This window comes from Pelophylax lessonae (assembly GCF_965119305.1).
Source record: "Pelophylax lessonae genome assembly, chromosome: 4".
In the NCBI taxonomy this organism is placed as follows: domain Eukaryota; kingdom Metazoa; phylum Chordata; class Amphibia; order Anura; family Ranidae; genus Pelophylax; species Pelophylax lessonae.
In genome coordinates, this window is record NC_138771.1 from 222222427 (window position 1) to 222248354 (window position 25928).

Genomic DNA, 25928 nt, shown 5'->3' on the forward strand with positions numbered 1-25928 from the left:
GGTAGCTACCTGTGTCCATTGACAACGTTATCATATTTTAATTTAAAAGCAAAGGGAGACAGACTCATAAAGTATATAAATGGTCGAAACACAATTTTCTTCGATTCTAGATATATAAGTCCTCATCCCAGTGTTGTGGCCCTCCTCTTTGGCTACGCTCCCGTACCCGCCCCGGGGGGTCTTCCCCTTTACCTTGTGGTCCTGACATGATACCATTCTGGTGATTGACCATACATTAGACAGGTGTGATATATGATTACACTTTTTTTTTTTTTTTTCCATATTTTGATCAATTTATCTCAGCGAACATATTTGTAGAATATTTAATGTTATGTTGTTTTATAATGTATCAATATCTATACCATTGACATTGTAAAAAACTATTTAAATATCTGTACTTACCTTATGTTTTTTTCTCCCTTCTCTCCACCTCAGTGTTCTTACCATAAAATTTGTGTGTAACAAATATCCCTCTTTCTGTGTGCGTAAAATAATACCCCTGAGGAAGCGGCTACCGGCCGTGAAACATGTCGGGTTGAAGGTGTGGATATCTCCACATTTCCGCACTAACATCAATATTCTGCGGTATAGGATAATCCCTACACGGTTTACCCTTATGTAGAAATTGTTGTACACTTTATGGTATTTAAACTGCTTATAAGAACATGGTCTAAAATGGTAAATGTTTTTATTGATGTTTGTGTATCTGTTCAAATACAGTATGCTAACTTTTAACGATCTGCCTTCTTTAATAAAATAAATATTTTTGATTAATACTTTAATTGTACTATTATCTCTGTCTTACCAGCACCCTTATTGCAAAGTCCCCCCTGTTTTTTGAGCCTATTTCCTCTTTATTTTCATATTTTAATTTAATATAGGTGGAGGCGTAGTTTTTGTAATTACTTATATTGTTTTTCAAAAAATCTTTTGGTACTTTTTCTAATAGTGGTTGTTCCTTGCTGATGATGTCTTGCGGACACTGTCCAATTTTTTTATATATGCTGATCTTTATCTAGAGGAACATTGTATATATTGATCCCAGGGGTTGGATTGACCATTTGGTCCCCCCGGATCCATTAGTCTTGTTAACCATTTTATCTTTTGTTTGGTATAGGTTTCCCAACAATGCATTACTATTAAATCAAGGGCATGTGCAGTAGAGATTCTTAAAGATAAGGCTAATTTGTAATTTCAGGTTTATAGGCTTAGAAATGTAGTCTGTATAACTAAACCGAAAACTAGCAAACCACTTCTATATCTGACAGCATCCTGCTTTCACTGGTTGCTAAGGAAGAAATGCATGCTTGCACCTGCTGTGTCCCTATGATCCACTGACATCACCAAGAATCAAAGTAATGCCAAAGTAATGTGGCTCTAGGTTGTGGCCAACTTTCACATGTTGTGAACTGGAACCAAGGGTGCTGCACAGCTTGTCTGCGAGATTTAGTAACATGCACAAATCTGGAATATTGCTGCACTCCTTGGTATCTTTCTTGAAGCAATAAAATGACATCACAGATATGACAGGAACATTATAAGGTGATGCATTTCACGCTAAATTCAGCACTTACTCAAACCTCCTATAACAATGTAATATACAAGGTTTGAATAAGCGCTGAATTTATCCCAAAACACATCACCTCTCAATGTTCCAGTCATACATGTGATGTCATTTTAATGCTTCAATAAAGATACCAAGGAATGTAGCAACATTACGGATTTGTGTATGTTAAAAAATACAAGTAACCAAAAATACGGGAACAGTGGTGACATCACTGGCCAAATATTGCCACTGGCAATATTTGGGCAGTGACATTGACATCCCCCTTCCTAAGTAGAGGGCATGTGGTATGGCATGGTTCAGGGGAGGGAGTGCATGCCTGCACCCCCCTCCCTCCTTCCTTTGCTAGCCAGCCAGGCTGCATGCTCAGATCTATACCAGGCCCTAAGGATCTAGTATGGTTTCCTGGGGAAGCTTACCCCTTTTTTTGATTTTTGGAGTGAAGTACCCATTAAAATTCACACCAGCCTCAAAGGGCTTGGTATGCATTTTCCCTGCGCAATTTTTTTTTTTTTTTTCATTCATGTTGTAGGATGTTCTACAGCCAAAGTGACACTTACAAGAAAACAATTATACAGTTTAAATTGCTGGCAAATAAAACTTTATTGCCAGCTTCTTAAACAAAAAAAATTAATACATTAAAAACATATTTGACAGCTCCTTGCCTTTTAGCCCAGAGAATGGGCATTTTAAATTTGACAGTTTTAGCTCCCATTGAGGTTTAGTTTTGGGACCGTCACGTTTCAAACTGTTTGTTTATAACATTTTAGGATTAAAAGTATCATTTATCTCTTTGCAGGTACTATATGTAGTGGAATAGTCTCCTACAAGATGTCTCAGAATTAAGCTTGACCTGGATGCACAGTGAAATCTACATGGCAAATTAAGTTTTATGTTGATAAATATAAAGTTATGCACATGTGTGCTAAAAATATGCATGTATCAGAGCGTAAAACTGGGTCAATGGTGGAGAAAGGTCTGGGTGTTCTGAAAGGTTAAAGACTTGAGAACAGCATGAAATGCCAAACTGCAGTTTCTAGAGAGAGCAAAATACTTTATTGTATTAAAATGGGCATAGACTTCAGAGAGAGAGAGAGAGAGAGAGAGAGAGATAATGAAATCAGTCAAAAAGCCAGCACTCCCGCATTAAATACAGAAAAAATGAAAAAGAACACTTTGGTGTTGAGACACTAGGGCTAAAGTCTGCTGTTAGCTGACGTCACTCCAGACTCTGGAGAGATCCCGACCTTAAAGTCCGGATCCACCTAGATACCCAGACTGGTGAGTTGCCTGAGCTAGCTGCTCCTGCCCCCTCCACAGCCTGGTGCTCCAGTTTTCCCTGGAGGGGCAGAGCACAGTCACCGGCTCTCTGTTCATGAAAGAATGTTCAGCAGTCTTAGATAGCTCTATTCTCGGTGTGGAAGCAGCGATGATTAATGCTGCATCCACCTAGGGGAGTGCAAAAGTTAGTTTTTTTGTATTTCCAAACTTTTTTAAGACCAGGTGCAGAGGCAGTTACCATGTCTTATCCCATTTTGATCAGCGGATACAGAAAAGCAGTGGTGACATGGCTTTGAGAATGCTGCCTTTTTGGCTGTTTTTGTTTGCACTCTGGAAGAAATGCAGCAGCCTATTCCCTTTGTCAGCAGGTATATTGTGGTTGTGGGTAAGCTGGTCACTGCTTTTGACTTATAGGGAGACATAATCTTGCCTCTGTACAAAAATGTATTAAAGCGGAGCTTCACCTAAAAGGGAAGCTCCTCTTATATGCCCCCCCCCCCAATCGGTGCCACATTTGGCAAATTTTGGGGGGGTGGAGGGGAGGGGGAGGGGCAGCGGGTACCTGGTTTCTACAGGTACCTGCTTCCACTTCTGGGTGATCTTCCCACGGCAAGATCACCTGAAAGTTCGGCCCCTCCTCCTCCTTCCCCCGCCGCTGGGCCATTCACAAAGTGCAGTGGACTTCGCACATACACAGTAGGGAACCAGCTGTGAAGCCCCAGGGCAGTACCCGAGAGCCGATGGAAAAATCAGCTGGGGTAAAGACAACGCTTGATTCCTAAATAAGTAAGTGCCCTTGTATTAAAAGTCAACAGCTAAAGTATTTGTAGCTGCTGACTTTTAGTTTTTTCTTAGGGAGCCTGGACCTCCTCTTTAATATCTCAACTTAAAGCGTAACTCCACTTTTGTTGAGAAAAAAACATTCCCCTCTGGGTGATCTCTGTACATTACAAGGATTTTAACAAACTTTGTTGCAGATTTCTACCTTTTGTTTTTCTGAAGAAATCCCTGTTTGTTCCTCTGTGCTGAGTGGGTCAAATGGGAGTGGTTTCATAATGATCTATCAGCTGTGGCAGCTACAGGGTTCTAATGAGGAAATCTGCTGGGCCTGCATCCCTTTGGATGTGTTCCTATTGGGAGTATCCCACCAAAAATTACATTTATGTTGCAGGGGATGCCAGAAATCTGACTTGTATCATAGTGCAGACTTCTGGGAAAATTGGTGAGCCAATCACACAAGCAGGAAATTATGTTTGTGGGGTGTGGTCAGTATACATTCTGTGTACAGAACAGCTCCAGGTAGCCATATTGCATTTTTGGGAAAATTACAACAGCTGCAGAATGAAAAGGAAAGGTAATTTTTAATAACATTCAATTACAATATGATTTGTGTCGCAATTGTATACGCTATATTGTTTTTTCTTGCATTTCTATTTTTTCTCCCACAAAAGTGGAGTTACCCTTTAAATATGTAGAACAGTTTTGGGTACCATTGCACAAAAAGATTTTTCAGAGCTGGAAAGAGTGAATAAAAGAGCAACTAAATGTATAAGGGGCATGGAGGACCTCAGCTATAAAGAAGGATTAATTATATTTATATTCCTATGAAAAGATGCGATTAAAGGGGATATGGTCACCTTGTATAAATACATATAAATGGTCCATATAGTAAACCTTGTGCATGATTGTTCACAGTAAGGCCATTGCAAATGACAAGGGATCATTTTTTTGCGCTTAGAGGTAAAAAGGTTCAACCTTAGCATACAGCAAGGCTTCTTTACAGTAAAATCTAAGAAACTGTGGAGTAGACTTCTATAGGTGCTAGTTTTAGTCAACTCTGTAAATTATTTAATAAAAAAAGGCTAAATGAGTTGCACAAAACATTTACAAAATGCAAAAAAAATGTACAAAACATAAATGGGCATTTGTTGATCCAGCAAGTGTCTGGTTGCCTTTCAGAATCAGGAAGGATTTTTTCCCTGTTAGAGCAAAATGGAAAACGCAATACAGGGATTTGCCTTCCTCTGCAGGTTTAAGGTCCAGGAGTTCTAATGGCGTTTTAATGTATTTTTGTTTGATGGTTAAACAAAATGGGCATATATCTTTGTAACCAGGATGGGTATGCACAATTTATATTTTAGACACTTGCAATAGGTTAAACATTTAGGTTGAACCATTTGCATTTAAAAAGTGAGTCTTACACATACCCATACAGGGACAAGTAGATACACACACTATTAGTGTTGATTATGCCCATCATCATCACTTAAGAAAAGTCATTTTGCTACAATGTAAATTAGTGAGTTGTGTAAATTTGCTGCCCCCTCAAAATACCTCAACACACAGCCATTAATGTCTAAATCTCTGGCAACAAAAGTGAATACACCCCTAAGTTAAAATGTCCAAATTAGGTCCAAATAGTAATTTTTCCTCCCCGATGTAATGTGACTCATTAGTGTTTCAAGGTCTAAGGTGTGAATGGGGAGCAGGTGCGTTAAATTTGGTGTCATCGCTCTCACTCTCTCATACGGGTCACTGGAAGTTCAACATGGCACGTCATGGCAAAGAACTCTCTGAGGATCTGAAAATAAGAATTGTTGCTCTACATAAAGATGGCCTACGCTATAAGAAGATTGCCAAGACTCTGAAACTGAGCTGCAGCACAGTGGCCAAGACCATACAGAGGTTGAACAGGACAGGTTCAACTCAGAACAGGCCTCGCCATGGTCGATTAAAGAAGTTGAGTGCACACGCTCAGCGTCATATCCAGAGGTTGTCTTTGAGAAATAGACGTATTGGTGCTGCCAGCATTTCTGCAGAGGTTGAAGAGGTGGGGGGTCAGCCTGTCAGTGCTCAGACCATAAGCCGCACACTGCATCAAATTGGTCTGCATGGCTGTCGTCCCAGAAGGAAGCCTCTTCTAAAGATGATGCACAAGAAAGCCCGCAAACAGTTTGCTGAAGACAAGCAGACTAAGGACATGGATTACTGGAACCATGTTCTGTGGTCTGATGAGACCAACATAAACTTATTTGGTTCAGATGGTGTCAAGCGAGTGTGGCGGCAACTAGGTGAGGAGTACAAAGACAAGTGAGTCTTGCCTACAGTCAAGCATGGTGGTGGGAGTGCCATGGTCTGGGGCTGCATGAGTGCTGCCGGCACTGGGGAGCTACAGTTCATTGAGGGAACCATGAATGCCAACATGTGCTGTGACATACTGAAGCAGAGAATGATCCCCTCCCTTCGGAGACTGGGCCACAGGGCAGTATTCCAACATGATAACGACCCCAAACACACCTCTAAGTCAACCACTGCCTTGCTAAAGAAGCTGGGGGTAAAGGTGATGTACTGGCCAAACATGTCTTCAGACCTAAACCCTATTGAGCATCTGTGGGGCATCCTCAAATGGAAGGTGGAGGAGCGCAAGGTCTCTAACATCCAGCAGCTCTGTGATGTCGTCATGGAGGAGTGGAAGAGGACTCCAGTGGCAACCTGTGAGGCTCTGGTGAACTCCATGCCCAAGAGGGTTAAGGCAGTGCTGGAAAATAATGGTGGCCACAGAAAATATTTTTGGCCCAATCTGGACATTTCCACTTAGGGGTGTACTCACTTTTGTTGCCAGCAGTTTAGACATTAATGGCTGTGCGTTGAGTTATTTTGAGGGGACAGCAAATTTACAGTGTTTTACAAGCTGTACACTGACTACTTTACATTGTAGCAAAATGTAATTTCTTCAGTATTGTTACATGAAAAGATACAATAAAATATTTACAAAAATGTGAGGAGTGTACTTGCTTTTGTGAGATACTGTGTGTATATATATATATATATATATATATATATATATATATATATATAGTGGCAGGTCCAGCCCATGCCACTGATTAATATGGCGGTCTGGGACAGCAAGCACACTAATGATGCAGGTGTGTGCTGCATTCATGTTAGAACCACGATTAGTGGTGAGCGCCCCACCCTCCCGGGGGGGTCAGTGATAGCAAGGGAGCTGTGGGAACTATACGTTACACCATATTGTCCAGGCCTGGACAGGCACAAGCCCAAGAGAGAGACAGTCTGAGAAAGACGGAGCAGCAGAGACGCTGCAGAAAAGACACAGAGCTGAGGTACAGCAGGTGTGCATGAGCATTGGATGGTTTGATAATCAGGAAAAACTACTATTACTTTAGCAGTAAAGCTGCAAAGATAGCCACAAGGCTGAATGTTGTTTTTCCTTCTCGTAATAATGCTGAGAACCCCCTGCCTGGAAAGACATCCTTGTGAACTTTTGTGTTACTTTTAAATAAAAGTGGGCAGAAAAAGCCCTAAAACATATTTCTAGCGTGGAGTAAACTCAATGTTAGGCATAGGCACTACCAACAGGCTACAAATTCCCCAACACACACATATATATATATATATATATATATATATACTGTATATATATATATATATATATATATATATATATATATATATATATATATATATATACACACATATTTATTAGTATATATATATATATATATATACTTATATATATATATATATATATATATATATATATATATATATATATATATATACACAAAGATATTACTGTAGTGGTAGTTTGCTTTTATATTATTTTACAATATTCAGACTGCAACAAGTATAATCAGACTAGTAAACTAGCAGCAAGAGGATGAAGACCACATATGTACACAACACAGAAATACACACTTACCTGTATAGGACCAGTCTATATCTGCAATTAATTTTCGTTGCTGTCTGTATCCATAAATGGGGCCTAGAGAAGAAAAAAACATATACAACTTAAAGCAATCAGATGATATAAGTGATTGAAGTGTTTGAATGTACTGAGTAGTAATTATTTCTATTATTCCTCAGTAAAACATATACAGTACAAAATGTATTTATTGTTGTGGCAGTTAACATATGAGACATTAAGCTTAATCAACTATTTATTGTGAATTCATTCATTCCGTCATTTTGTACATGTTCATCAGCTCATCTGAAAATTAAATACAGACTCATATTTTTTCTGATATAGGTACAGAAGCTAGACAGCAGCATACATTCAAAATATGTATATTTCTTCCTTTAATTTACATGTTATTCTTCATCAAGGAAGGTCATGTAAGTTGAATTACTTTGCCTTTCATGGATAAAATAGATAATTGCAATAGAAGAAAAAAGATTGTTGTGGCACTACTAAACCAACTGCAGTTAGAGATAATCCCATTATCCCGCCAACAACTATATACAGATAGAGCAACACAGCATTGATGCGCTGCTGTAGGTGTAGACATGCAATATATAGCCAAAAGTATGTGGACACCCCTAAAACATTTTAAGTTAAGATACCCAAAGCCAGGTCCATAAACACGTGGTAGGACAAGTTTGGTGCGAGGGACTGAAATGGCCTGTGAACCCTGACTTCAACATTATTCATCACCTTTGGGATGATTAGAGAGCCAGGTCTTCTAGTTCAACATTAGTACCTGACCTCACAAGGGCTCCTTTGGTTGAATGGGCACAAATGCCCACAGTTGCACTTCAAATATTGTGGTAAGTCTGTGGTAGGACTTCCCAGAGGAGTGAAGGCTGTTAAAACTGCAAAGAGGAAAACTACTTCATATCACTACCTATATACCATATATATGGAGAAGAATGTCCGAAAAGCTCATAAAGGAGTGATTGCCAGTTGTCCACATACTTTTGACCAATTAGTGTACAACTATACAACTGTTCCCCATCACCTGCTTTATTTTAACACAAGTTTCCAGGAAATACTGCTGATTGCAACTTTCCACAATAAACCAACACAACAATTTACCTTATGCCTCTAAACAAACCATCTGTGATCAATAGTGACAACCCCATATTTACTGCTTTGGATTATGCTGTTGTGTTTTAATTTCAGGTACTTAATTTACAAACAAAAGAAAAGAAAATCCTATTAAAAAAACAAAAAAGATAAAAAAAATACAATATTCAATGCATCTATATGTTTCAATGGACAGTATGCTTTGTCCACAGTGATTAATGTTCCATCAGTTCAAAGATATTAGCCATACATGCGACCACTCAACGTAAAAGGGAATCAACTAGTACTGTCATTCAGCCATCACCACTGGTACAGGCCAGGTGTACTATTTTTTGCATATGGGAGTAATATTTTTGCTTTTCAAATAAATCCACCACATTGCCTCTTTGGGGATGCTGATAGATATGTTACAAAATTAAGGGTAAAAAATGTCTGCTCTTAGGATCGTTGATATATTTTACATTATATTGTTTGCTTTATTGTACTTATTATTCTAATGGTCTCCTAGGCTGCCTTGATTTCTACATGGGGATTTACATTTAACCATTTTACCACCGGAGGATTTTGCTGTCTTCCGTCCAGGCCACTTTTTGCGATTCGGCGCTGTGCGACTTCAACTGACAATTGCGCGGTCGTGCGACGCCGTACCCAAACGAAATTTACGTCCTTTTTTTCCCACAAACAGAGCTTTCTTTTGGTGGTATTTGATCACCTGTGCGATTTTTACTTTTTGCGCTATAAACAAAAAAAGAGCGTTTATTTTGAAAAAATAACAATATTTTTAACATTTTTTTATATGAAATTCCCCCCAAAAAAGATGTAAAAACCAATTTTTTTAAAAATTTTTGGCCAATTTGTTTTATGCTACATATGTTTGGTAAAAAAAATCGCAATAAGCGTATTTTGATTGGTTTGCGCAAAAGTTATTGCGTTTACTAACAAAGGGAAAGATTTCTGTCATTTTTGGTGTTTTTTTTTTTTAACGCGTAATGGCGGCGATCTGCGATTTTTTTTGCGGGACTGCGACATTGCGGCGGACAGATCGGACCCTTGACTGACATTTTTGACACTTTTGGGGGTACCAGTGACATTACTGCAGTAATCAGTGCTATATATATGCACTGTTACTGTAAAAATGACACTGGCAGGGAAGGGGTTAATTTTATTGGAGAGGGAGGGGTTAATGTATGCCTGGTGCTTACTGACGTGTAGGGGGGGAGGTGACTGTGTGAGTCATGGACAGATCGGATGTCCAGCTATGCTGAACAGTCCGATCTGTCACTCCCTGTCACTATGGAGATCCGCCCGCTGTGTTTACACACAGCGGGCGGATCTCCAGACTCGATCCCCGACGATCGGGTAAGAGCAGCGGCGATCGCTGCTGCTCCTCCCCTGGCCCGACTCCCGCTGTGAATGAAAACAGCGGGAGCGAGCCTCCGGCGGCGCGCAAGCGCCGCCCAGAAGGGGGAGTGTCCAACGGCGTTAATACTACGTCGCTGGACGATAACGAACCACTCTGCCGCTGTAGTATTACTGTGAGCGGTTCTAAAGTGGTTAATCATGGTCTGTTTGTAGTTGGGGAACTGACTGTATGATATCAGGTTCAGTATTGTTTAGTTATGAAAATTTTCCCGATTTTATTATATTCTCGCATTTCAATCGTTGTTCGGCCATCGCTATTGGGGCTCTCGGCTTAATATGTAAGTCTCACTGTGGACACAGCATACTGTCCTTTGAAACATATAGAGGCATTGCATATTGTATTTTTCTTTTGAATAGGATACATTTCTTTGTTGCCAAAGTATAAGGTCCTGAGGAAGCAACTAAATGTGAAACGTGTCAACCTCTTGGATAATTAGCAAAGTTGGGTAAAATGTCATATCCTACTATGTACAGTGGATATAAAAAGTCTACACACCCCTGTTAAAGTGTCCGGTTTCTGTGATGTAAAAAAAACGAGACAAAGATAAATAATTCCAGAACTTTTTCCACCTTTAATGTGACCTATAAATTGTACCGCTCAATTGAAAAACAAACTGAAAACTTTTTTTTGGGGGGGGGGGGGAGTAAAAATAAAAAACTAAAATAATGTGGTTGCTTAGGTGTGCACACCCTCTTATAACTGGGGATTTAGCTTTGTTCAGAATGAAAAAATCACATTCAAACTCATGTTATATAGGAGTCAGTACACACCTGCCATCATTTAAATTGCCTCTGAATAACCCCAGATAAAGTTCAGCATTTTTAGTAGGTCTTTCCTGACATTTTCTAAGTCGCATCCTACAGCAAAAGTCATGGTCCGCAGAGAGCTTCCAAAGCATCAGAGGGATCTCATTGTTAGAAAGTATTAGTCAGGAGAAGGTTACAAAAGAATTTCCAAGGCATTAGATATACAATGGAACACAGTGAAGTCATCATCAAGTGGAGAAGATATGGCACAACAGTGACATTACCAAGAACTGGATGTCCCTCCAAAATTGATGAAAAGACAAGAAGAAAACTGGTCAGGAAGGCTGCCAAGAGGCCTACAGCAACATTAAAGGAGCTGTAGGAATATTTGGCAAGTGCTGGCTGTGTGGTACATGTGACAACAATCTCCCATATTTTTCATATGTCTGGACTATGGGGTAGAGTGGCAAGGCGGAAGCCTTTTCTTACAAAGAAAAATATTTAAGCCCTGCTAAATTTTTCAAAAACACATTTGATGTTTTCCAAAAGCATGTGGGAAAATGTGTTATGGCCTAATAAAACCAAGGTTGAACTTTTTGGCCATAATTCCAAAAGATATGTTTGGAGAAAAAAAACAACACTGCACATGACCGAAAGAACACCATACCCACAGTGAAGCATGGTGGTGGCAGCATCATGCTTTGGAGCTGTTTTTCTTCAGCTGGAACAGGGGCCTTAGTCAAGGTAGAGTAAATTATGAACAGTTCCAAATACCAGCCAATATTGGCACAAAACCTTCAGGCTTCTGCTGGAAAGCTGAACACGAAGAGGAACTTCATCTTTCAGCATGACAATGACCCAAAGCATACATCCAAATCAACAAGGGAATGGCTTCACCAGAAGAAGAGTATAGTTTTGGAATGGCCCAGCCAGAGCCCAGACCTGAATCTGATTAAAAATCTGAAGAGGGCTGTGCAGAGGAAATGCCCCAGCAATCTGACAGATTTGGAGTGTTTTTGCAAAGAAGAGTGGGCAAATATTGCCAAGTCAATATGTGCCATGCTGATAGACTCATAACAAAAAAGACTGAATGCTGTAATAAACTCAAAAGTTGCTTCAACAAAGTATTAGTTTCAGTGTCGGTTCACATATATGCGATGACAGACATTGCATATGATTCGCAGCACACTGCTCTGCAAATCACATGCGATGTCTGTGCGATGCAAATTCAGCCATGCAGATTGTATGGCTGAATTCGGATCGCATTTGGACAGAACTCGCACAGGACCCTTTTTTGGGTCTGCACCAGAATTGGGTCGCATGGGTGTTCACGCCTATGTGATCCGATTCATGTCCGAACTGACAGTTTGCACTGCAATATGTGAACTGATCTGGGGGTGTCGTTAACTTTGTATTGACACCCCCAGCGATTCGCATATGGCAGTGTGAACTGCCTGCGAGTTGAATGCGATGTGGATTCGCAGGGTTCCCGCTTTGCATATGTGTGAATCGGGACTCAGTGTGTGCACACTCATGCAACCATTTAATTTTCGTTTTTTATTTTTACTTCCCTCCACCTAAAAGATTTCAGTTTGTTTTTCAACGGAGTTGTACAGTTTATAGATCACATTAAAGGTGGAAAATATTATGAAATTATTTTTTCTTTGTCTCATTTTTTAAAATCACAGAAACCTGACATTTTAACAGGGGTGTGTAGACTTTTTATATCCACTGTATATCATGAGACCAATTTTTCTTGTTTTTATGAATTTTTAAACTTTTGTAATAAATATTGATGTTTTATACTAATGGGGTGTGGCCGTTCCTCCTTTGGTGCCAGTAAAGTTCAAAACCATATTTTTTATTTTGTAGGTACTTCATTTACATTGCTATTGTTGTCTATCATTTTGTTTTCTACCAAATCTCTGCCTTTTCTGTATAGTTACTGCAGCTGTCTAGTTATTTATCTCAGCCCATGCCTAATTAACAGCCATATAGCTTGATCTTTTAGCTTCGAGTTTTAGCTTGTGAATGATCTCCACACCTTTGTAACTGTCGTCCATTTTTATCCTATTAGTGATCATTTTTGCAATATTTATTACATGTTTATGTGAGTTATGCAAGTTGTTCTGTCTCTACCCCTCGAGGTTATACATGTTTTCTTCCTTCTCTGTTACGCAATTTTATCTTACTGCTCTGTTTTATCCTTCCTAAGTGAAGCAGATCTTTCTCTAGCTAATCTGTTGTCATTATTACTCTCTGAATGCAGCTTGGTTTGCCCATAGTCACAGAAGGAGCAGAGAAAAGGAACCTAATATTTTCCTGTTAGGAGCATTAGAGATAATAAGACACAGGAGTCTGACCTAAAGGTTAGCAGTGCTTACCCAGAACTGTGCCAGAGTCAGTGCTAATAGTTGTGCTAACAAAGAATTTCCCAATATTTAATGGAGCAAAGAATGGGCAGCACAGGTTAGAGGTAATTTGAGATTTTATAATGTAGCAGGATTCCCAGCCGTTTTGCTGGCTATGGGTCCACCTGGGTTACCATTAGCAACAACAGCACATTTAAGAATGTTCTCCAAGTGTGAGCACTGAGACAATGACCAGTCCAGTATCTTTGGATTTTTGTATTTATTGAGAACTTGGATGGGAGAAGGGATGAGTGGGACACTCCTTTGGCTCAACTATGCACAAATTGCTGGGGACAACTGAAAAATGCAGAGTGGCGCTGATTTGACGCTGGCTAGATGCCGGTCAACGCTGGTTAACGCTGGCTTGCGGCCTGTTAACTCCAAACTGACTTTGGACTGCTTTCTTGCATAAAGAAGTCCTACTTGAGCTCCCTTAAGCACTCCTTGCTGATGTAGCTAGTTGTACTACTGCTGCGCTGCTGAACACTTCAGGGCCCACACCGGTGCCCCCTTTCACTCACTTATCTTCAGGGCTTAGACACTGGCACCCCCTTTTCTAAGCCTTCCTCTACTGGTTAGCTGGCTCCCGTATCCCTCTGACCTTCTGGAGTGGTCCCCTGTCCTAGGCAGACCGCTGGGCAGTTTCAAGTACTCACAACACTGCTTTTCCCTGAAACTTTTGCCCAGCAGCTCCACTCGGTCCACAGCACTCTTGATCCCTCTCTGCAGCTCAGCTCAGCGTTTGTCCTCTAGACCGACTGCCCAGGACACACTCACTAGAGCTGACAGGAGGAGAGACAGCCGTCACCCTCCTCCTGCTTCCCGCCAAAGACGCCCTGTCACATGCTCCCCTAAGACTTATAACTCATCCCAGGGTGCACTGCGGCAAGCTCTGCCCACTGCCCTGGTGTGCTATTGTCTAGGTTTCCTCCACTGTCCAATAAGAGCCCTCTCATTGGAAACAGTGGGGAGACTCCCCAGGCTCAACAGGTCACACCTGGAAACATGTGACAGCCTAACTAAATAATCAGGCCCCACTGATATGCAGACAGGGCCACCTATATGCTTTTTCCTAGCAGGAGGGTGCTACAATAATATGGATTTAAATACCTTCTGAATACAGAAGCAATTGCAGTGGTAATAATCTGAAAAAAAACTTAAAATCTGGTGCCTGCAGTAGTTTTATTTTTTAGGCTTTTTTCCTCTTTAGTCTTACCTGGTGATCTGGCCAATAACACACTTTTTGTCTAAAGCCTGGTACACACGATCAGATTATCAGATTAATTTTCTTTAGTTTTTTGATGCATGCTAGTCTCATATGGAAAGTGAAGAGATTACTTTTATACGAAAATACTCGTACGACAGAATTCAACTTTAGAAGTGATGTCATGAGTTGAATTGTTTTGTATGTATTCTTTAGTTTCCGAGCATGTCTTGCTCTTATGATTTCTTCAGACGAAAACTGTATTAATTGAATGAAAATCGGGCGTTGTGTTCACGCACGATAAAAGTTTTATAGCCTGCACATCCAGTTTTTGTCGTACGAAAATCCGTAATCGGCTGTCAAATGCACTATACTAACAATCCGAAAATTGGCAGATCGTTGGTCGGACGAAATTTTACTTCCGATTTTTTTTTTTATTGTGTGTACAGGTCTTTAAAGCTTCACTCTGGAAGGAGGAGCAACGTGAACACTTTTGAACAAAAGCACTTTCTTTTTGGGGAGAGGGTAGTGTTACTGTAGACGCACTAGCAGATTTAGATAGACTTGACTAACAAATTGAAGCCATACTCCAGCTAACACTTCATAAGCAGTTATGGAAACGGTTTTTCTTTTCCTTTTTTTTTTTTGTCAAAGGTTTTACATAAATTCAAAAAAGGCTGACCCCTGTAAGCACCCCGTCAGTGCTAGATAGTTTGCCTCAACCCTCTAACTGATGCTTGGACAGCTTGGTCTGTTAATTGAAGTTGAAAAATAACAGACTTACTGGCCAGGTGAACGGGTGAAAACAAAGGCAAAGAAAGCTTAATAAATAATGCAGCCACCACTTGCAAACTGCAATATAATATGTTTTTGTTTTTAATGCTGCTTATAATATCTTCTTTACTGACAGAATTAGCTGCTTGTTGGCAGTATCCAATTTGAAATTAATGTACCATAACAATCTGAATGGCAGATGATGCAGATGTTTGTACTTTGAAAGAAATTGTTAAAATATTAGAGGAATCATATTTTAGAACAATTTTAAAAAGACAGCTACGTCTATTCTAATGTTTATACAGAGCAACAGACTTGTATAAAGTACTTGAAATCTCTACTTGAGTAAAAGTACAAGTGCTCGATCAAAAAATTACTTGAGTAGAAGTGGAAGTGCTCGCAGAAAAAGTTACTTAAGTAGAAGTACTAAAGTATTCAACATTTTTTTTACTTAAGTATTGCAAGTAGTTTTTTCCAAAAATTTGCTACTTAAGTACTAAAAGTAAAAAGTACCAGTAGTTTTGAAAAAAAATTTCTACTCAAGTACTGAAAGTAGAAGTACAAGTACGGTGTTATGTAGTTATTATAGAAAGAAGTCAAAAGTATGAACATCATATTGTTTTTATTATTTCAAATGATTTATTCAAATGATTAACCTGTGTTTGTTAGTAGTTTCTTGATGCACTTTAAGCGCTGTAGCACCATTTATTTGTTTGTTTCATATTTTCTTTTTATTGGAAAGATTTGGTATAGCAGCTTTTATTATACACAACCTTTATTTTCGTATGCGCTAATTTACAAATGACATTATACACATTTTTTTGAGCTTTATGCAACCTGCCATCTACTGTTCTGGCAGTGGTAATTTTTTTAAAAGTAACGAGTAACTATGCAGCACAAAAAAAAAAATACTTGAGTAGAAGTATCGAAATCATCGAAAAAATGTAGTGAAGTAAAAGTAGAAGTAGGAGAAAAAAATTCTACTCTAGGAAAGTACAGATACCGCATTTCGGTACTTAAGTACAGTACTTAAGTAGTTCTACTTCGTTACTATACATCTCTGCAGAGCAATAAAACCTGAACTTCAAATCTTTCTCCACTCTTTTAAAAAAGTTTTTTACTGCAAGATACTCTTCACAAGCATTGTTCTGTTAGATGAAGGAAACATTTTGGGGCAGCAAAGAAACTATTTAGGACAGGACACAGTTCTGAAAAACTGGCCTTTTTATAATGACAATAAAGCTAACTCAATAAATATTTTCTTCATATATCAGAGCATACTGATTACATGTTTAATGGTCCCATCCTTCTCATCACTTAGCATCCTTATGCCCACAAGGGGTTCAAGACTGTATGGTATATGGCCAGCATAGCTATCCCTACTGGAGAGATTTCTGTTTTGGCATTCACCATGGACACAAGAAGCTAAAAGAAATTACTCCAATGGAGGCACAGACAACAAAATATTTCAACCTTTACCTACTCCATCCAAAACAGTTTTGTTTTTACTTTAAGAAATCAACTAAGAGAAGCAATTTTGGGTGAGATTGGCAATTTTGGGTGAGCTCTAAAGGACGTCTTGATCCAAAACCTTTGTTAAGACACAGAAGGAAGTGGGAAGAGATCTCCCCAAAGGACTGGAAATCCTCTTTTAGTCAGTAAAACTCAAAATACTTAACTTTCTATACTTTCAGTCCTAATCGTCAGGAAAAATCAGGGGAAGTTCCCCAATGCAGAGGCAGCGATACAAATTGGAAGATAATCTAACCCTATTCCACTGAATTAAAAACTAAAAAAAAAAAAAAAAATGAATTTTGATACACTTTAAAGACCAGTTCACACCACATGCAGATTAGTGCATTTTTTTTTTGCATCAAAAACGCATGGAAAGTAGGTTATATGGTTTTCAATGGCATAGTTCATACCATTGCAGTCAATTACTGTGCGTTCCAGTTCCAAAAAAAAAAGTTGAACTTTTTTTTAAAACAGAAAAGTAAAAGTAGAAGCTGCATTTTTTCTTCACTGAACTGTCCTGGAACACAATAAAACACATCAAAAATGCACCGGAATGCACCTAAAAACACCCAAAATGCACTGAAACATACATTTCCTTAGTTAAGATTAAAAAAAGAAGAGAAAAATGCAGAGGCGTAACTAGAACCTTTAGGGCCCCGGTGCAAAAAACCATGAAGGGCCCCAGGACCCCTGGCCTTCCCTTCAAGCCTGGGGCCCTTCCCACTGATCCTGGGGCCCTTTACTCTCACTGTTGGGCCCTTTATTACGGTGCCGCAGTGGGACCCTTTCACAAGTTGTGCAGTGGGCCCCCTTCCTTCCATCTTGGGGCCTCCCCACGGTGGGGGAATGCCAGGGTCCGGTTGCAAGTATGACCTTTGCGATCCTGGAAGTTCACCCACTGGTGTAAGTAGTTTTTATTTTTTGGTATTTTAATTGTATTATTTTTTACCGTCCCCTTCCTGGTTCTCTATTGTGACACATCGCCTGCAGCAGCCAGCAGGAGAGGGAAGGGAGCACCGGGGGGGGGGGCAACACATTAGGGGGGGGGGGACCAGGGGAGCAAACAGGGGCCCAGATACAGCAGAACACAAGTGAACTGGATAGGAGGAGTGGCAGGGGAGCTGCACAGGCCCTCTGGAGCATGGGGCCCGGTTGCAATTGCAACACCTGCAACCCCTGTAGTTACGCCCCTGGAAAAATGTACTGGACCGCATTAAAAATGCACCAAAACTGCATAAAAATGCACTGGAATGCACCAAAAACATGTAAAAAACACACATGCAGAAAAGCATCTGGAGCGCATCTGGACTGCTCTTCTATAGTATAAACTGGCCCTAAGTGTGATTCTTAGTAAGCCATCAGCACAAAACTATTACACTTCAGCAATATGAAGAGATCATTTGAAAAATAGATTTCTATAATTTATTTATTTTATATAAGAAAGTAGTTCTGCATTTAAATTAGGAACTTAGGAACCTTAGAACTAACTGGCACTGGAGCCTTTTTATTTGTTACATTCTATTTTACACCTAAGGAATAAGGGAAAAAATAAGCATGCTCAAATAATAATTTAATAATAGTAATTCCTGCATGAAGGTGTTCACTAAATAAGTACCCTCTCGGCACTCAAATAAAAATATTAAGGATAGGGAGATCTTGGAACTTCCATAATTTAGGACTTATTGTTCTTGATGTGACAGTTCAAGTTAGAACCTGCCCAAATAATATTAAGGCTCGGTTCACACTATTGCGATGCGGGAAGGCTGCGAATTCGCAGCCTGTTCCCGCATCGCACACGCACCCCCGGCAGTTCACACTGCCATATGCGATCCGCTGGGGGTGTCAATGTAATCTTAACGACACCCCCAGTTTGATCGCATATCGCAGTGCGATCGTGCAGTTCGCACAGGATCGGATCGCACAAGTGTGAACCGCTGTGCGATCCGATCCTGATGCGGCAGCAAAAATGCCTCCTGTGCGTCTTTGCTGCGGGTGCGGTGCGAATTTAGCCATACAAACTGTATGGCTAAACTCGCACCGCACAGCTGATCGCATGTCATGTCGGAGCAGTGCGCTCCGACATGACATGCGAACCCGGCACACGCAGAAGTGTGAACCGGCTCTAAAGGTCAGTTCAATGGTAACAAGCTTTCATCATACAGTAGCTCCAGAATGGCTTCTGAGTAACCTGACAAAACCACCATATATGTACAAATACCTAACCAAACCAAAAACAATATCAATAAGGATCCCTCTAAAACGGCCAAACTAAAAGAGGTCAATATCTGTGATAAAAGTTTTAAATTAGAAAATAAATGACAGATTTCTAAGACAAAAATCATGGAAATTTTGCAGTTAGTTATTATTATTATTATTATTATTAATATAAGAATTTATATAGCACTGACAATTTACACAGCACTTTACATATAGAAAGATTGTACATTCGCATTGGTCTCTGCCATCAAGGAGCTTACAATCTACAGCCGAGGCTGAAACCTTTGAGAATGACACAAATATTAATTTTAACAAAGTCCAAAAGTCTTCACCTCACTGTGTGTGCAGATGCAGTCACATCTGCCTGCTGCCATTCCTAAGCAAGCTCTGCACTGGTGGTGCCGAATCAATTGTAGGAGACTGTCCTGGCGCTTGCTTGACTTTCTTGGGCGCACAGAAGCCTTCTTCACAAAGGTAGTTGGTAAGTTATGGGATTAAGTTAATTTTCAGGGCAAAGAGGGACTTTGCAATTAATTGCAATTCATCTGATCACTTTTCATTAATTTATGAAAATTATTATTTGTGTCATTCTCAAACCTTTTGACCATGGCTGTAAGGTTCCTAAGAGCTGATTTACACTTGTTTCAAAACATGGCTTCGGACATGCTTTTTTAAAGCTCTCCGAATACCAGTCACTGCACCTGTCACTAAAAAAAATGGTTAGCTTACAGTCTTCTTAACAGCTTGCGTTTGCTTTGCTACGCTTCAAAATTATACCCCTTGTCGCTTTAGTGGTGCTTCAAAGCGTCTTCAGAGACTCCAAGGAAGTCTATGACAAAGCTCGCTTGAAGCACCTACAGCTTTTGAGAGGCTTTAATTCAGGTTTAGCCCTTAAAGCGGAGTTCCACCCAAAAGTGGAACTTCTGCTTATATGCTTTCTCCCACCCTCCGGTGCCACATTTGGAACCTTTCAGGGGGGAGGGGGGAACAGGTACCTGTTTTTGACAGGTACCCTTCCCCACTTCCAGTAGACAGCGCCGTGGTGCTGTCCCTCAGAAGTTCGGCCCCTCTTTTCTCCTCCGCTGCCGGGCCAATTATAAAGCGCAGCGTGCTTCGTGCATGCGCAGTAGGGAACCAGCAGTGAAGCCTTTCGGTTCCCTGAATGGCGGCGGCAGCACCGGAGAGCCGATAAGAAAATCGGCTTCGGGTGCCAACATCGTGGGAACCCTGGACAGGTACGTTCTAGTGTTACCTGTCAGTCACAATTCTGCTGATAAACCAATAAGCTTCCAGGTTTTATTGCTAAAGCTTTAATAAAACAAGCTGAGGTTTAAAGCTGATTGGTTTCTCTGCAGAATTGTGACTATTTTGCCCTCTCTAGCTTTAGTAAAAAAAAACCTTAGGCCCCTTTCACACTATCCGTCCGTCGGACGGATTCCGTTTTTCTCAGCGGGGGATTGATCCGCCGATCCCCCACTGAGCAGGAGGATGACAGCTGTTCTCCGTACTGTGTGCAGAGACACAGCTGTCAGTTCCCCATGCATCTCAATGGGGGAAATCGGATGGGAAAGGACCGTCGGTCCGTTCTCATCCGATCCCCTCCAATCCGATCCGCTGGACGGATGGAAAATAGGGTTTCCATCTGTCCAGATTTAACGGATTGGATCGGATCGGATGTCAGCGGACATGTCTCCGCTGACATCCGATCCCCCATAGAGGTGCATGGGGGGACCGCTCAGATCCGCCAAAAAAACGCACAGGCGGATCTGAACGGTCCGCCTGTGTGAAAGGGGCCTTAGTGTTCCAATTGTCACAGAGAACTCAAATTAATCTGGTTGACTACCATGTTATTCTTCTCTTTGTCCATACGCAGGCAATTTTGCACCTGCTTTTACATCTCGCTGGTGGCTGCCATTGCTCATTTAGTTTTTACATAGTAAACATAGTACATAGAACAACATAGTACACAGTAAATGCAAAATATTTTATATAACACAAAGGGATATTCCCAAGTAGTTTAGTAAATAGCAAGCCCACTCCTAATTAAATTGTAGCTCTACCCAAAAGGGGAAGTTCTGTTTTAAGGCCTCCTCCCCAGCTCCTGTTTGTGAAATGGAGCTTTTGGGGAGGAGGGGGGTTGTGGATACCCGATTTTGACAGGTACCCACTCTCAGTGCCGCTTTGATCGTCTTAGGCGGTCAGAAGCGGAAGTTCTCCCCCCCCCCTCCCTTCCGAAGACTTTTGGGACACGTGATAGGTCCTAGAAGACTTCGGGACCAGTCACAGGTTGCAGTGCCACTCTTGTCACAGCTGGGTGCCCAAAGTAAAGATGCCGGCACCGGCAAGAGACGACACAGGGTGAAAACGGCTGAGATGAGAACATACGCTGGATCATGGGACAGGTGGGTGGCTGTTTGTTAAAAGTCGGCAGCTACAGTCTTTGAAGCTGCTGACTTTTAATTTTCACTTAAGAGGCTGGAACTCCGCTTTATCATTTCAGCAATAAATTGAGTCTTTGGGCAGAATGAACTGCTTTTTGACCCCAGCTACAAAATCTTCCAATTATAGTTTTCAGCTCCGTGTCATGACTGCTGAGAAGCATAGGCTCATTTATGAGCAGCTAATAAACCAATATCTTGCCCCCCAAAAAGACACAGAAGCTGATTAAGTTGGAAATAGGGCAAGGCCACAGCTTTATTGAACTTTGAAAAAGTAACAACTTTCCAAATGTACCAAACAACAGTACCAGTCACGGTTATACTGTGAGCACCCATAAACATAAACTCACATTGTCTAAGAGGCCTGACCTTACCATCAGTGCCAGACAGACATTAGACTGACCCCAGAATTTAACTTGAGGGCATAGCCCATAAAGCAACATCAATTGCTGGCAAGGTCAAAACCACCAATAAAGCTGTGACAAAACATCACAACTGGCGGGGGGGAATGGGCAACTCTTGTAACAGCTGAATCCCTTCAGAGCAGTTGGATGTGCCCCAGCGTAGCCTTTTCCGAGAGTTCAGGGTCCACCCAGTCACCTCTGGTCTTTGTAGCCAATCCCAAGCTACTTAACGTCTCTTTTAGGTTCACACCCACAGTGACGCCATGCTTCCAGCAGTCAAGGCTCCCTTTCCCTAAAGAAGGTTCAAGGGGCCTTCACTCTCACTTCTGTCAGAGAAAGTGCATTCCAACTTCTTAGAAATCATTATGTTTAATATAAAATCAAATTTCAATGTGCAGAATGGGACCCACAAAAGCTGCAGAGAACACGATACCAGAATACCCGAGAGACAGACGAACATTACTGTTGCTTTGCCCAAAAACAATTATCAGCTTTGCATGGTTTGACCTATGAAGGTGCATTAATTATTGTATAAAGATGTGTCTAAGGGTGTTATACTGTACATCCTGCCTTGTGAACACCCAGGCCATTTAGGTCAGAAAGAAATCTAAGCTGATTATTAATTCTATATTTTGTAATATCCGGCAGTTTCACAAAAGACACAAGAAGCTGACACCTAATATGCATGATTACACTGTTAGACGTATTTCCAACAAAAGTTACAAGGGTGTGGACGGGATGACTATACAGGTCAATGTCATCAAAGCTAGCATTAGGTGCACACATAAATAATTACCTGGTCTTATGAGATGACTAAGCTACCGTAATAATTATCTATACACTACAGCTGAAGCAGGCCTATCCTCAGGTAAATAGAGTCTGCGTTTCTTTGCCTTTCTACATGTTGCACTCACGTGTTCACATCCTGTGTATTTTTCCAATGTACAGAACCATCCTTCCCTTCCAGGCACTTCACTCGCATGCTACTTTAGCTAGCTTTTTACAGCTCTTGACAGCAATGTGTGCAAGGCCTCTCTCTTGCATAGTCATGCCTGAAAGTATTAATCCTCTGAACTAAAACAGTCCAAGAATCTCTTGCATCTGCCAGCAAGAACTTATGTAGTCTCACATCTACAAGACATGCATAAACCCACAATGACAGGAAGAATAGAATGTCAGAACCCACTGACTCATCCTACTGAAAACACGGAGATTGATTTATTTTCATGTCATTTTCAGAAATGTTTCCTAACCTGGTTTCTAATCTGCACACTACGCTAATGCTATGTGATTATTTATTGTACTCATATTTATAGGTTTTCACCAAAGCAGCCTTTTTCAATAATGGAAAAAAAAAAGAAACTTGCCAGCTGTTTGATGGGTACTTTTTGTTCTTAATCCAAGGCTGGCAATTTAGCATTTGTTACATTTGCTGGAAGAACTGTGCGGTCTTAGAAGATGTATGGGCTAACATCTGTGGGACTTTCTTCTTCAAGTAGTAAAACACCAAAATCGACTTATGCCTTTGCATTTATTATTTCAATATTTTTATTGATTTTTAAGAAAAGATCACAATAGTACAAAGGTAAAATCAGGCTATGGCCATGAAATAAAGTAATAAAAAACAATACTTTCAAAACATTAGACATGGAAGTGTAAATAGTTGAACAGTTGCATAAACTTTAGCATAAGTGTAGCCCCCCATGCCCAGAAAGTCAACATTGGCTGGCCCAGGCCCCGCCACCCCCCCTCCGGCACCCCCATGGGAACTTACTGCACCCCAAGGGGGAGAGCGGCCCCCGACCCCCAACCCATTATATCACAATTAACTGGGGAGGTGTCTACCATCTGCTATTCCACAGAAAAGCCACCTGAGTGCTTAGCAGAGGCAGAGGCCATGGTGCCTAAAAAACTGTGGACCAACCGTGGTCCGTTGACACTTGAATCATTGTGTCAAACAGTTCAAACATACGAGAAGAAAGAAAGAGAAGGAGATGGAAAGATAAAGGGGAGATAGGAAGAGGATGGAAAATGGGGGAAGAACAGTAGGAAGTAGATAGTAGAAAGGGAGTAGTAGTGTTGAGAAAGGGTCGGTGCCCAGGCCCATGTCCCCGGAATCGGGGATCACTCACAAGCCATGCGGTCTCAGTAGGTAACAGTTCCTCCTCAGCTCAAGGAGGACCGGCTAGATATCATACTCAAAGGTCCCAAGTTTTCTCAAAGAGGTGCATTTTGTCATTAAAGTATCGCCACCATCCTCTCATTCATTATGATCCAGGTCAGCTTGGCCTTTAGCAGCTCAATCAGCACCACCAGAGTCCGCCGAGAGCGGGCTATTGCAATTTTGGCAGCCGTAAATATAAAGGCTATAAGGCATTTAGCATGTTTTGGTATCCCCTCAACGGGTTTGCCCAGAAGTGCCTGTTGGGGAGATTTTACCAGGTTGATATGTGTTAGAGAATATATAAAATTGTATGTGCAAATCCAGAACCGTCTGACTTTTGCACAGGTCCACCATGTGTGGAAGGCAGTGCCCACTTGGCCACATCCCCTAAAGCAGTTGGGAGAGGCATCCCGGACCGCAGCCGCCAATCTGACTGGGACCATGTACCACCGCAAAAACGCTTTGTAGTTAGCTTCTATTAAAGATGTATTAAGCATTGATTTCAAGTTAAACTAAGCTAGAGAGTTCCATTCTATTCTGTCCAGTTCCTCACCCAAATCCTCCTCCCAGCGCAACATATAAGGAAGTTTAGTCCTATCTTCATGTAATATGTAATAGATTGTGGATATAGAGCCCTTCTGCTTATCAATCGTGTGGCATAAGTACTCCATAGGGGTGGAGGTGGTAATTTTACAGATGCGCTTGAGGGAGCCTATGTAATGGGAAATCTGGGAGTATCGATAGTATTCTCGCACAGGGAGAGAGTGTTTCCCCCGCAAATGAGTTCTAGTGAGCAATCCCCTGTGATCACACAGATCCGCCAACCGAAAAAAATCCCTTTTTCGTCCACCACTCGAACGCGAAGGGACAGAGGCCCGGAGGGAACAATGGGTTGCCCAAGAGAGGCGCCAATGGAGCTTAGGAGGACTTAAAGGCATATCTTTTTTGACAATCTATCCCATATCCCCAAGGACAGGGACAGGGTGGGGCAGAGGACCCCCGGTCTATCGCTGGCCTGCAGCCACAATACATGGTGGATTGGAACATTTGGTAGGTGCGCTGATTCCAGTTGCATCCAAGTTGGGTGAGGGTCCCGGGAGTGATATCGGATTAAGTGGGTGAGTTGAGCAGCATAATAATATTTCATCAGATCCGGGACCCCCAAACCCCCAGCAGCCTCGGAGCAAAGAGAGTGCGCTTGTTCACTCTAGGCCTCTTATCCCCCCATATGAATTGTATAACCTTCCTTTGAAACATTTGAATATCAGTCATATTAATCATTATATGTAGGGTGCGAAACAGATATAGCAGTCTAGGCAATATATTCATTTTGACTGAATTCAACCTATCGAACCACGATGGAGGATTAGCAGCCTATTTTGTGAGATCGTCCTGTAACTTTTTGTAAAGAGGTGGGTAATTGCGCGTGTAGAGGGTGTCGATGGAGGCTGTGAGGTGGACATGTTTACAACGACAGACCGTTGTTCTGTCTACATGGGGAGCGATTGCAGGTGCCCGGCAGCAATCGCGATTGCCGGACCCGCTGATTGGCTCCCCCTGTGGCGAATGGCCACGCAGTTACGACGTTTCATGGGACAGAGCCGACCTGCCACAGTATTCGTACTGCTGGCGGTTGGCAAGTCGTTATAGTGGTTGTAAAGGCAGATGATTTTCTTTTCATTTGAATGCATTAAGAAAAAAGTCTTCTGTGTGCAGCAGCCCCCATAATACTTGCCTGAGCCCCATCTCTATCCAGCGATGTCCACGGGTGCCTTGGCCGTCTGGGACTCTCCCTCCTGATTGGCTGAGACAGCAGCAGCGCCATTGGCCCCTGATGCCGTCAATCAAACTCAGTGAGTTAATGAGGAAGGGGAGGAGGCAAACTGCGGCTCCCTGTCTAAATGGATACATGAAGCTGTGGCTCGGGCGCCCCTATAGCAAGCTGCTTTCTGTGGGGGCA

The 25928-nt window shown here is 41.4% G+C and overlaps 1 protein-coding gene across 5 annotated transcripts in view; it reads right to left on the reverse strand.

The window, feature by feature from the left end:
- Nucleotides 1-25928, reverse strand: part of PTPRZ1 (protein tyrosine phosphatase receptor type Z1) — a 343724-nt gene that overhangs the window by 213304 nt on the left and 104492 nt on the right. For all 5 annotated transcript variants that reach the window (XM_082256061.1, XM_082256065.1, XM_082256064.1 and 2 more), the window contains exon 2: nt 7569-7631. In XM_082256061.1, coding sequence (XP_082112187.1) covers nt 7569-7631 — 63 coding nt within the window. The remainder of the gene's footprint in view (nt 1-7568; nt 7632-25928) is intronic.